The sequence below is a fragment of the Podarcis pityusensis genome (genome assembly GCF_964106645.2).
Source record: "Podarcis pityusensis genome assembly, chromosome: 14".
Taxonomy (NCBI): domain Eukaryota; kingdom Metazoa; phylum Chordata; class Lepidosauria; order Squamata; family Lacertidae; genus Podarcis; species Podarcis pityusensis.
The window spans coordinates 16,089,366-16,103,716 of NC_138039.1; the positions used below are offsets into that span (position 1 = coordinate 16,089,366).

Here is a 14,351-nt window from a genome sequence, read left to right on the forward strand (position 1 = left end):
TGACGTCAAAGGACTGGCTAATAGTCGAGGGAGATAGGTCATCGGTCCTGTGCTAATCCCTTGCACCCAAGAAGCCTAATTACTGTCCAGTGTCATATTTGATTGCCTTAAGGGAAGCTCACCGCCCCATTATTGTACTCATGCTGTGGTCTTTACTGAAGTGCACAGCTCTTACTCATGACATAATATATTTCTATAGCCAGTTAATTAGACAAGGAGTCTAATTAAGTAGTTTCAGGCCTCTAAATAAACTCTACAAAAGGCACCAAAAAGATGACCTGTTGGAGGTCATGATAGTAATATTCTTCCATGTGTTTCCCATACTGTTCAGTGTTCTACATTTCTGCATTAGTTTATGATTTTCCCCCCTTTTAGAAGTCCTCATGCAAATTCATCCACGTTTTAGTGTGAATTTCTCCTAATAGGCAATGTTTTGTATGCCATTTCCCCTGATATATACACATTTTTGCGAAGCAATTTCTCCCGTCTCATTGGAAAACTATAAAATATATATGGACAAATGTAATGCTGTTTTGTATGTTATTTTCACTAATATCTGCACGTTTATGTGCACAGTACCCTAGCACACTTTCCTTGGCAGTGCATGGCAAAAGTCAGAGAAGGCTGGCTGCATTTCAGTTTGCATATTCTCTGGCAGGTTCATCTTTAAATTCAAACTGAGTTGAATTTCTCTCCCATCCCTAAGTTCAGCTCAGATGGTTTCAGAGAGGGGAAATCCTGCAGCAGGCAAGGATGTAGTCCTCCACTTCATTCATAATGTAATGTATTACTTTGGGCAGATACCCAAATTATGCAGTCCCCCCTTTCAGAGGAGGTATAAAAACATGTTTTGAAGTCATCCACCTGCGTGCATCGAACACTGCAAAAGTCTCGATTCAATCATGCGTATAATCATATCAAGGTTTCCTTCTGGAAAAAAGTATTTTATCAATGTGTACTTGCCCATTGGCATCACAGAGTGAAGATGCAAATAAACCAGAAAGTGCAGGTCCATATTTCAGAATAAATTCTATACGTTCTCTCCAGTATACCCAGAGAACTCTGAAGGAGTGAGATGGGGGGGAGGGAATCTAGTCATTCCTAGCAGAAGAGAAGAGTTCTCTGTCTCAGCATGCTTGGCTTGGACATGCTGAGAGACCACACCTTCAGATGGAGCATTTTCTTTCCTGGAAACTGGCTGTGAAGCCTCATGTTAGAGAGTTGGATGAAGGCTGGAGAGACCCAGGTTCAAATTCCCACTCAGGCACGAAGCTCATTAGGTGACGTTGGGCCAATTGGCCAAACCTACCTCACAGGAGTTTTGCAAAGAGAAAATTGTGGGAGAAGAACCAGGTATGTTGTATTACGCCACTTGGAAGAAAGGTGGGAGATTGAGTAAGGAAACAAGAGAAGCTAATTGCAGACAGGGTGTGGGGCCACTGAAGTTGGGGGGCTGGTGGGGGGGTGAAATACACCTTCTCTCTGCACTATTGTTTCCATCAAACTCAGAGCACTCCCATATGCATGCACACAGCTTCTTTAAAGATTAAAATGAAATACCAGGAGGCCCCAACACATATCTAAGTATTTGTGAAAAATATGAAAATTCCAGGGTGGGCGCTGTGGGTTAAACCACAGAGCCTAGGACTTGCCGATCAGAAGGTTGGCGGTTCGAATCCCCGCGACAGGGTGAGCTCCTGTTGCTCGGTCCCTGCTCCTGCCAACCTAGCAGTTCAAAAGCACATCAAAGTGCAAGTAGATAAATAGGTACCGCTCTGGTGGGAAGGTTAACAGCATTTCCGTGCGCTGCTCTGGTTCGCCAGAAGTGGCTTAGTCATGCTGGCCAGTAAAGCGAGATGAGCGCCGCAACCCCAGAGTCGGCCATGACTGGACCTAATGGTCAGGTGTCCCTTTACCTTTACCTTTTATAAAAATTGCAAAGATGCCAAGATGAAGTAGCAGTCCTTTGAAAAATTGTAGCAGAGTGATCATAGCACAAAACATGAGTGGGAACGTCTTAAGCACAATGATACCACTCCCAGTCTAATCTCAGTAGATTGTCCATAATCCACTCTTCCCATTTCAATCCCCCACAAAAGGCCAAAAGTATGGTGCAGGAGATCAGTAATTAGCATTGTGTCTACCTTAGCACTAAGTACTGACCCAGATAAACCAGCACAATAGGAAAAACCAGCACAGAGGATCCCACCAAATGCAATCTGGAGAGTTGGGAGAACCCCTAGAACAGCATATGGGGTAGAGGTGGGGTGAATTGTTCTGTCTGGGAAGCAGAAATGCTGACAGAACAATCAGAAAAGTGTGACACTGAATTCCTCCCTGCGTCTTTATGGAGCATTTTCCATCCCCAGCCCCTGTTTTTCCACCCAAGCTAAGTGATTCTGTTCTCCCAATTCGCCAGTTTCCTGCTACTGGTTCCGTGCCACTCAAGGAAAACCTCTTTTGATTTAATTAGCTGCAACGTTAATGGGGGTGGAAAACAAAGTACTCTAATGACGCTTGCAGTGCTAAATCATTTATGGGAGATATGGTAATAAAACTCTTTCAAAACATGGCACAAAAGACAGAGTACCCTTCCCCCGCTTTTAATCAGAAAAGAAACCCCTACGTTTCTCCTATCAGAAGGCAATTTCCACCCCCTGAGGAGCTGCCTGACCAAGGTCCTGATTTTGTCTCTTGCCAAAAAAAAGCAAAAAGCTGTTTTTTCGGTTAACGTGCTGAACATTTTTTGCCCTTTGTACTTCTAGAACTGAGCCCAGACAGGCTCTTGAAGGTACTACAGAAACTAAAAACATAAATGTAAGCATGACATTTAAAAAATGATTAATTAAAATGCAAAAATCCATAAAATACTAGTACAGTGGACGCTCGGGTTGCGAACATGATCCGTGCAGGAGGCACATTCACAACCCACAGCGCCGCATCTGCGCATGCGCAGGTCGTGATTTGGTGCTTCTGTGCATGTGCAAAGCATGATTTAGCGCTTCTGCGCATGCGCAAGCACCAAAACCCGGAATTAACCCGTTCCGGTACTTCCGGGTTCAGCACTGTGCGCAACCCGAAAACACTCAACCTGAATTGTCTGTAACCTGAGGTATGACTGCAATGCAAATCCAGAAAATACTAGTAAAGCAGTTTTACTGTCCCAGTGGTGAACAAGAAGACTAATGGGGGAGGATTGTAGTTCAGTGGCAGAGCATATAATCTGCATACAGAAAGTCACAGGTTCAGTGCCCATGACCCCTCGGCACCCCTCGCAGTCATAGCAGTGGCCTTGCAAACAGGCCCCACCCACTTCGGTTTCCCACTCATCACTTCTTTATGGGAGACCAATCAACTGAGTAGTGGGGAAACAGTGAAAAACTTTCTCGGGGGCATTCAAATGACCCGGATCTTGTTTTCATAGAAACAGGAAGTGGTGCCATATTGAGTGGAAGTTGAAATGGGTCTGAACTTAGAGGGATGCATGGGTCCAGTAACATGTTGAAGTGTACTGAATTCTCTCTGGGAATTTGGGGCTCCGTAAGAAAAAGTGAGAAGCTGTGATGGCTTCAGGGTTTTTGTGACAATGCCAGTATTTTCACGGCAGTTGGCAGGTATGAGCTCACCTTTGAAATTTGCACTTCAAATTTCAAATTCAAAAATTCAAATTTTTTGGTTGGAATGCACTTTTGCATTCCAACCAAGGCATGTGTACTCTAATGGGGAAAATGTGCTTAAAAATTCAGAAACTCATGAAAATGACATAGTGAGATTTATTTACTTCTACCAATATATATTCTTCACTATTATTAAAAAAAAAAAAATCAGAATGGCTACAACTAATATATTATATTGGGGGGGAGGATGAGTGTATGGGGTTACAGCCCTTGAATGCAGAAATGCTCCTCAGCCTTCCCTTGAAAGGAGCTCATCTCCTTTTCATTGGGGGTCAGTTCCACCCCCCCCCCCACATGTCTGTGTTGCTTGGCCAAACTTAAAAGCTTTAGCAGACAGAAAATGCCTCACTGATAGGTTCCAGATCTCCAAAAGGAGGCAGCAATGAAGGCTGACAAGAGCCCTATAAGATGCAATCTCAGATCCTGTTTGGAAATTGGAACAGGCCATTCTCTACATTCCATGTTTTAATTAAAAAGAGAAGACATCCCTTTAACTACACCTGCATGTTATATAAAGCACTCAGGCGCCAATTAAGAAGGAGACAGATGGAGACAGGTAAGGCGTGTAGAGCGTAATTTTACAACATGGACTCCTTCAAAAGTAATTTAAATTCACCTGGAGGAGGAAAAGCATCTCTTTAAGGAAGGGAACATATTATGGCACCAAAAAGAAACTCTGAGCACGCAGCTGTTAAACACCTAATGTCCTTGATGCAAGCCTAGCAACTCACATGGCAATAATTGCCCATGAAATTCACCATGGGCAAAGTCCCAACTGGAGAATTTTGGAGCACTTAAGTACTCCTGGAGTCTTACTTATCTGCAGATGGACAGTATTTTAAGAGCTGATTCCTCATGCTACATTTTAAACTCATGTCTGCAAGCCCACAAGTCATTATATGACTTGAATTACAAGCCCTTTCCAGAAATGATACCTTAGTGTAGCAGGAAGTGCCATTGTTACCCATTCATTCTCAGAATCTGAACCATATCCTATCCATCACAAATATATATATATATTTAAATATTTTATTAGTTGAATAGAAGAACAACATATAATCAAATACAAGCAATCAAATACAGTTTTCCCCTAACCCCCCCCCAAAAAAAACAGCCCCAACTACTTCCAGGTAATTACATTAGTAATAAAGGTAAAGGGACCCCTGACCATTAGGTCCAGTCGTGACCGACTTTGGGGTTGCAGCGCTCATCTCGTTTTCTTGGCTGAGGGAGCTGGCGTACAGCTTCCATGTCATGTGGCCAGCATGACTAAGCCGCTTCTGGCAAACCAGAGCAGCGCACAGAAACACCGTTTACCTTCCCACCGGAGTGGTACCTATTTATCTACTTGCACTTTGACGTGCTTTCAAACTGCTAGGTTGGCAAGAGCTGGGACCAAGCAACGGGAGCTTACCCCGTCGCGGGGATTCGAACCACCGACCTTCTGATCGGCAAGCCCTAGGCTCTGTGGTTTAACCCACAGCACCACCCGTGTCCCTACATTAGTAATATAATCAAATAAAAAAAAAATTCTACAGTTGCTGGTTTAAAAAATATCATTCCACATGCTCCCATGTGTCTTAGGTGATTTAAATGCATGTTCTTTCTTTGATGCATATGTAATAAAGGAGGACCACGTTGCGTAAAAGTTATGTTGTTTTCTTTCACGTACCCTTTCTGTTAACTTTTCCATCAAAATTAATTCCCAGACATAAGCATACTAAACTTCATATATTGCGAAAACGGAATGCTGGACTAGATGGGCCATTGGCCTGATCCAGCAGGGCTCTGCATATGTTCAGCATAGCCAATGTTCAAGGGAGATGGGAGTTGCAATCCAAGAACATCTGGCAGGTCACAGGTTCCCTGTCCATAATATACTGGCTCCAGTGCTGAAGGTTCTGTATAACCAGCATGACAATCAGTCAGAGGTAGAGGAGGAATTCAGATCATTGTTGCACTTTAATACAAATCAACCCAATCTGCACTTCCAGAAACAATATGCAAGCCAATCCTTTGAATTAGCACAACTCCAAATTTGCAATGCAATAAATGATGTGCATAAAAATTCATGTGAGTGAAAATTTCAAATGGAAAATGCAGTATATTGGGGGAAGCTGCTTGCATAAAAAGTCTCTATGTATAGGGAAAACGACACACACAAAATGTGTGTATTAGGGAAAAGGCTGCACTTTAAAATGCTGATACATTTTAAAATTTATTTTAAAAACCAGAAACTGAAGTAGGAACAGAGTGAACTGGACTTCAGGTCAGAAGAATGAAAGAAAGATTGAAAGTGAAATTGACAGATTTGTGCATCCCTAGCAGTCAACGATTCCATTCTTCTTTCAGTAGAATGGCTCCCTTTCAAAAGTGGGAAATGAAACACAATAGGCAGATCTTTGAAAAGGGCCCATTCATAAGAGCCAAGGACTTTGGCTTTCCGAATAGCAAACTAGGTGAAAGACCCAGTCTGTTGTAGCTGCTGTTTTTGAATGGGGAACAATGTGTGATCTGGCATGTGTTTGCAACAAGAATGTAGAACAATTTGGAAACTGCAAACATCTTTTCATTGCAATCATTGTATAATCTGTCTTTGCAGCTAAATATCCCAAACATGAGAAATATCCCAAACTGGAACCAGAGTGGGTTTATTTGATTAATTGACTGAACATGCATATTTTTCCAAATGAAAAGACATTAATTCTCAAGGGGAAAAGAACTTCGGTTGGGCTGGGGGATACTGTAGTCCTCCAGTTGTTGTCGCGATCCAAGTTCCATTAGTCCCAACCAGTCTGCTCCATCTTCAGAGGTAATGGGAATTAGAACCCAACTAAATCTGAAGGGTCACATATTTCCCACCCATATTTTAGATGATCCCCATACATATTGCAGCAGGGGGCCTCTTAGAGTAATGCCGTATTTCTTGAGTCCAACTCAGATTCCAAATGCTGCTGATTCGCAGGAGGCAAGATTTCCCCCCAGTCTTGCTGTTGTGCTCTTGTCAAGCTTTCGACGAGCATCTGGCCAGTCACTGTAAGAACTGGAGGCTAGACCAGAAAGGCCACTGGTTTGATCTAGCAGCCTCATCTTATGGTTTTATGTACATAGAACCCATCTCTCTATGACTAAGGGCAGGGGAGCCTCTACGAAGATGATACCTACAATCCAGAGTTTGTGTAAATACTTGCTTATTTATTTATTTGCTGTTACAGTGGTACCTCGGGTTAAAGCCGCTTCAGGTTACAGACTCCGCTAACCCAGAAATAGTACCTCGGGTTAAGAACTTTGCTTCAGGATGAGAACAGAAGTGGCGCGGCAGTGGCGCGGCAGCAGTGGGAGGCCCCATTAGCTAAAGTGGTGCTTCAGGTTAAGAACAGTTTCAGGTTAAGAACGGACTTCCACAATGAATTAAGTTCTTAAGTCCACTGTATTAGCTATTTACTGGCTTCATAAAACATGATCTCTAGGTGCCATACAAAACAAAACCTTCACAATGGTGAAATTGTAAAACTCCAAAATGAATTTTTTAAAAAATAAAAATTTAAAATTATTTTTACTGAGCTTTACAGTTTTTTATCATATTAATATCACATACAAAAGAAAAATAAAACATTTCCCCAGATTCCCATCCCCGCCCCCTTTGGACTTCCCTCAACATCGTCTTCTGATTTTTTAAGATGTTTGCTTCCCCTGCTTGCTATATTACATCTTCATATTGAATATTCTTTATATCGCATATTGTTCTCTTATCGTTTTACCATCAATTGTGTTTACTCAAACCCTGCTAATGTGTCCATTTCTTTACATTGTTTTTGTAAGTACTTAATAAATGGTTCCCAGTCTTTTAAAAAGTCTCTATTGTCGTTGTCTCTAATTGTCTCTCAATTAGTTTCGCCATTTCAGCATATTCCATAAATTTTTGTTGCCATTGTTCTTTGGCTGGTGTTTCATCACTTTTCCATTTTGGGACTAGCAATATCCATTGCTGTCAACTTTTCCCTTTTCTTGCAAAGAATCCTATTTGGAATAAGGGAATTTCCCTTAAAAAGGGGGGAACATTGACAGCTATGGCAATATCCTAGCCGCAGTTGTAGCATACATGAAGAGTTTCTTCTTCTCTTTTCGCATGTCTTGACCTGAAATACCTAATAAAAATGGTTTCTGGTCTCTTAACAAAGTTTATCTTAAACCTTTTAAAAAAATTAACCAGGAATGAAACCCAAGTGCAGAAAGAATAACATAATGAAATACAAGGTAAATCACAGGTACAAACAACAATCAGTAAGCAGAGGAGCTAAAACAAGTGCCAGCCAAACCGCAGGGACTAAAAGACCAATATGAGAGAGAGAGAGAGAGAGAGAGAGAGAGAGAGAGAGAGAGAACAGAAAAGCATACTATGGCAAGGGAACCACCACCCAAAAGGCCATCCCATCTGGGTGAACCTCAGGACATTTGACAACATGAACACATGGAGAAAAGCATACCTTAATATTGTAGTTATTATAATCTGCCTCTCCAGTTGATCCTTCCCAAGAGGGGAATTGTAAAATATAAAAAACAATAAAAGCCACATTATTATACTGTTTTTTTATTATTAATTGAGAAGCAAGATTAAAAATAACCTTTTTGGAAGATTCTAATTTTTCATATTTACTTCTCTTTCCTATTTTGGCAGCTGAACTGAAAAATCTGTACCTAATTGGATTTATGATGCACAAATATCTGTAGGTGATAGCCAAAATACTAATGCATGAAGTGGGTTTGTGAAGAGATCTAGGGACACCAAGCAACTTTTATGAAGCATGGCATATATATTTTTACTTCTTATAGAAACAATATTGAAATTTAATACCTGCCATCAAAGGCTGTAATAAACATCAGAACCTGTAGAAAATTGAAATTAAGGGTGGTCTTCATCTAAGTTCCACTCAGATTAATTGAATTTAATGAACTTAAGTTAATCATGTCCATTAGCTTCAAAGAGTCTACTCTGAGTAGGGCTAGCATTGGATACATCCCACTGGTTTTTTTATAGTAGATCATGTGGTTATCTGTTGTTTTCCTTCTGTCAGGTATCAGCTATGATATATAATCTTTCACTTTTGTGTCTTCTCCTTGTTTACAAATAGCCATCCAAATTACCCATGACATATGTGAAATCATAAATAATCAGAATAATGCTATGTAATTGTTCATTATATTGAAAATAATTATGTTTTAAAACCTAATAAAAAAATAAAACAAATGCCAGGACAAAATCCAGAAAACTATCATCCATTAAATGGATTAGAGCCCCAGGAAGACTTGTAGGACTGTATGAATTGTTGGAGCACCGCGAAAGAAAGCAATGTCTGCTGTGCTAAGATTTTACAGATCTCTTTAAGGCAAGGATAGGGAACCTGTGGCCTTCTAGATCTTGTGGAACTACAACTCCCAGCATCCCTGGCTATTGGCCATGCCAGTTGGGGCTGGTGGGCAATGGAGTCCACCACCACCGTCCAGAAGACCACAGTTTCCCCATCCCTTCTGTAAGGGAAAAATCACTGTATTTTTATTTTGATAAGTGCTATTTATGTAGACAGTGTTATTCCCATCTGGAAGCGTATCTTATTTTTAACCAATGTCGCAGTCTTTTTATACAGTGTCGCCTGTCAATTGCCTGTTTTACTGTATTGGCCCGAACATAAGCCGCACTTCCCTCCCCAAAAAATTCTGACCGTGAAAAGTACGGCTTAAATTTGCGACCTTACAAAAATTGGCTTTTACGATATCGCTGTAGGGTTTTCTTCTACATTTGCCATTTAAGGGTATGAGTGCCTGCGGAATTATAAGGGAGCGGCTTATATTTGGGTATTTCCCCCCCCCCTTGAATTTTAAAGGTGCGGCTTATTTGTGGGTGCGCCTTATATTTGGGCCAGTATGGTATTTCAAAGGTTGTTGGGTTTTTCCCGCTGACTCTTAGCTGACGTTGCTTTCCCTTTCCTTTTCCTTTAACCAGCTGACAAGGTCAATGACGACTTCTACTCCAAACGGCGCCATCTCTCGGAGCTCGCTGCAAAGGGGAACCTGCCCCTCCACCCGGTGCATATGGAGGATGACCGCCCACACATCCTCGAGGGTGGCACCATGAAACACAACGGGCAGAAGTCGAAAGCCTCTAAGCCACACATGCACCCTTTAGCGTACAAAACCTGGGACCCTAGCGACCAGTCCCTCCGAAGGCATGCCTATGCAACCAAAGGAAGGAACCTCGCAGGTGATCCGGCGGGGAGTGATCCACTCACGACGCGGAGTCAGCATTACTTACCCACACAGCCATACTTCATCACCAACAGCAAGACAGAAGTGACTGTTTGAGATCAACTTTCTTCTTATTCTTTTTTTTTTAATTAAAAAAAATAACAAGGGGGAAAAACACAAACACAACTGGAAGAGATAAGATCAGAAGCTCGGAACAAGGAGAGGTGGACATTCCTGGTGGAGGGGAGGCGGCGGTTCCTGGTTAAGGTAGCCAGCTATGAGCCGAAGATTGGGTTAGCGCTATATAGCAATATACACCGAAGGTTGTTCGAACTCCATTTGTATTTTACACTGGAAACCAACCCCTTGGGACTGAACCTTCCTATCTTTCTTTCTTTCTTTCTTTCTTTCTTTCTTTCTTTCTTCTCCAAATTCAAATCCATGATGAGAAGTAGCACAATCTAGAGACACCATCCATCAGCTTAAGAACTTTTTCTGCAACGTCCCTGCCTTGGGCTAGGTGGGCATCAACGCAAAACGATACATCAGGGTGGGAGGGACATTGTGAAGTTCGGGGCTTTCTTTTGTACAAATTTTAAGATCTGTGGAGAAGAAGGGGAAGCTGAAACAAAGAGCAAACGCCTGGGTAGAAATCCTTACGTTTTAGTGTTTCCTTTTCTTTTCTTTTTGTACCGTCACTAAAGAAGCAAGCAAGCAAGCAAAAAATATCTATATACATACGAAACATAAGAAAAGACTCACGCGAAACCTGTGAAGACTGTTACAGTGACAAGCATATGGAGACTTTCTAGGAAGTGGAAAGCTCACACGAGAGATGATTTTAGCCCCCACTTTTATGTCTTACATTTTTCAGGACTTTTCAGGGGGTGGGGGTAGGGCCAGAAGAAGCAGGATGTTGGTGGGGATTCTTCACCCCAGTCTAAGCTGCCCTATCTATGGGCAATGAATAAAGCCAGTTGCTCTTCAGCCAGTTCCAAATTTTTCTTACCCTGATTCCCTCTCCTCCGTTTCCTGTTACTTTGGACTGAAGATAAATAAGCGTGGGTGGTGCCTTTACTGTATTGCTAACGTTTAATGATCGTCTTGTTTTTAAAGTGAAACCTGTACCAACTTACGATTCTTTCCTCATGTGTGGGACTCAACCAATCAGGTGTCCTTCCGTCCATTTTGCTGCCAAGAGAGAACATGTTTTACTGATGTGTCGTGTTTTTGCCAGGCCAGACGTTGCTCTCCTGGCCTGCCTCTTCGCCTATTGAAACAATCTCTCCCTGCCTCAAATCTCCCCAGTATGAAGATTACTAATGGGGTATCTTCTCAAAGTTGCTGAACTTCAGTTCTTATCAGCCTCAGCCCAGCATGGGGGATATTCAGGGATGATGGGAGCTGTGGTCCATCATCATCTGGAGAACATCACGTTGGCTATCCTTATCCTTGGCTTTCAGCCTTTCATTCCATCTTTGCATTTATGCCAATGTTCCTTCGTTAACTTCTTTTCATCCTTTCTCTCTCTCTTTCCCCCATATGGTTAATCCCTTTTAAAAGGTCCATATGTTTTAAAGGGAGCGTCACATGCTACCATTTCCCATAAAGGAAGCCTGCATGTAAAAAAAAAGAAAATATATATATTTTTATTAGTTTCTCATTATTGATATGCATTTTTTTCATGCTAATATACCCATCTAAATGTGAGGCATGCTACTCCTGGGATGATAAAGGACATTTGGATCAAGGCTGAGGTTGAACAAGCATGCAAGAGTTGTGTCTGCACGCTTGGGAGCCAATGAACTGAAAACATAAGATTTTTACAATCACTGTGCACTAAACTCCGCCACTCTCCGGAGAAAGCAAAACTCAATCTCATCAGGGATGGTGACAGCACCCGGCTTGTTCACGTAGCTGTTGGGGCCCAAATGCCTTGGCAGGGCCCACTGATGCTAATGGTTTGCCTCCCTTCTAATGGTTTGTTTTTCCTTCCTTTCCTTCATACATGTCCCATACTTGCTCACTGCATCTGCACACCCGTGGCCCATGAGCGATAGGGAAGGAGAGGGAGGTGTTTTCGTGGTGCTGGGAGACTGGTACAAGCATTGTTAGGGGTGGCCCTGTGAGGTGGCCTGAGCCCTGGGCCTCCTTCTGCCATATATATATATATATATATTTCCTTGTAAGGTCGCAGGGCACACTGCAAAGTGCAGTGCTGCTGAGATCCCTGACACCGAACACCTTAATTTGTTTATTGCATTTATCATCACATTTATATTCTAACTTTTCTCCAAGGAGCTCAAGGTAGAACAACAAGCTCCAAGGTGGAGCTCAAGGGTCTCCTAACAACTCTCAGCATCCTCAACAAACCATCATTCCCAGGATTTTTGAGGGGAAACCATGACTGTTTAAAGTGGTATATTGCTTTAAAAGTATAGTACAGAAGGAGCCCCACAGCCCAATGCTGGTCTCAATTAATTCAATGGAGTTTACTCCCCATTAAAAGAAGATATAGGATTGCACTCCTAGACACTCCACTCCACAAATGTGGAGGGCTTTGTTCTCCATTGTGCTTAAGTTCAATTTATGAGCCAGCAGAAGTACAACCATACTTTGATTTATGAATATTTATTTAGAAGAATTGATATACCGTTTAATTAAAAAAAAATCAGTCTATAAGCAATGTACATAAAACAAGTGATGAAAACAAGTATTTCCTATTTTTTTTTATTTATAACAATATAAAATAATTATCAATGCTACATAGATAAAGCCAGCAGAAGTTAAAAACAAATACTGAATTATATATCTGGATAGGCTTGTCGAAATAAAAAAGGGAGCATTTAGCAAGGCATCTAAAACAGTATAGCAAGGGTGCCTGCCCTTTGTTTTCCTGCCTGAATGATATTGATAACCTCTGTTGTGTTTTGAATGTATTCCGCCCCACCCCCATTATGCATGGTAGTGCACCACAAATGATAACTCAGAGCACACCCCAGCTCATGTGTGTTTAAAATTGATTTCCCTAGGCTTCAAATTGATTTTCCTGGACAAGGTCTGGGTTGTGCCCCTCCATGTTCTATAAATCTTGGGTGTAGGTTTGTGCAGTAGTGGCTGTTGCCCATTGGGACTGGTAGGGTGGAATGCAGGAAGACCAACAGTAGATGGCACCACAGCTAGTCAGCCAGAGCCAATTAATTCTTGCTTTGTTCCCTGTTGAGTCATAGAAGGACAACGTTAAGGCTAAGGAGGAGGAAGCTGGTAGGCTGTGCTCTTGGATTGGCTGTAATGTAAGAAGAGAGGCAAGGGGTTGGTTGGTTGGTTGGTTGGTTGGCTGGTTGGCTGGCTGGCTGAAGGCAGACTGAAGTTGGTGGGGAAGCCCCTCCATCCACCCTAATGGACCAGCCTACACAGAGTTTGTAGAAGGTTATGATAATTCTCACAGGTATTCACAATGGAGAAGATACTGAGTTGGAAATAAAGCTCTGAAAAGGGCAACGAAAATAATCAAGGGGATGGAGAAAGGTTTCAACATTTGAGATGTTGTCGTTAAGAGGAAGGCAGAGTGACATGGCAGAAGTTTATAAAAGTATGTGTGGCATGGAGAATGTAGGTAGAGAAAAGTATTTTCCCTCTCTCATAACACTAGAATTTGTGGATCTCCAATGAAGCTGAATGCTGGAAGTTTCAGGACCGATGAAAGAAAGTGCCGTACTTTTCCATGTATAAGACTAGGGGTTTTGGAGGGGTGTGAAAGTATGCTAAAAAGTGGGTGTGATCTTATACATGGATAGTGCATAGGGTGGGGGTGTGATTGGTTGCTGCCGTGGCTATCAGAGGCTATTGAGCTGTGTGAAGGGCTGGTGTTGATTGGCTGTCACTGTGGCCATTGGGCGGGTGATTGGCAGCTTCTGCTGGCGTGTGGGTTAGCGATTTTCAGCAATTCAGCAATTTCCTCTAAAAAAAGCTCAACAACCTTGGGCAATTCCTCCCCCCCCCCAAAAAAAAAACAACTTTGTGCCATCTCCCCCCATTTTCTTAAATTTTAGTCCCCCAAAATATGGGGCGTCTTATACACAAAAAAAATACGGTATTTCTTCATGCAGCACATAGTTAAACTGAGGAACTTGCTCCCACAGGAGGCAGTGATGCTCAGCAACTTGGATGACTTTAAAAGATAATGAGACGAATTCATGGAGGAGAGGGCTATAGGAGACTCCTAGACATATGATGGTTTGCTCTGCTTCTGCAGTTGGAGACAACAGTGCTTCTGAATATCTGTTCCTGGAAACCCCAGGAGAGGAGAGGACTCTTGTGCACAAGTCCTGCCTATGAGTTTCCCATAGGCCACTGTGAGAACAGGCTGCCAGGCTAGATGGGCCCTTGGCTGACTTTTCTTATGTTTTTTTATTGCTTTTACAAGATTTA

At 42.2% G+C, this 14,351-nt stretch overlaps 1 protein-coding gene across 1 annotated transcript in view; it reads left to right on the forward strand.

Annotated features, from left to right (window-relative positions):
* SHISA9 (shisa family member 9) overlaps nucleotides 1-13,918 on the forward strand; it is a 232,155-nt gene extending 218,237 nt beyond the window's left edge. The window contains exon 4 of the mRNA XM_080981837.1: nucleotides 9,679-13,918. Coding sequence (XP_080837963.1) covers nucleotides 9,679-10,037 — 359 coding nt within the window. The 3' untranslated portion in view covers nucleotides 10,038-13,918. The remainder of the gene's footprint in view (nucleotides 1-9,678) is intronic.
* The last annotated feature ends 433 nt before the right edge of the window (nucleotides 13,919-14,351 follow it).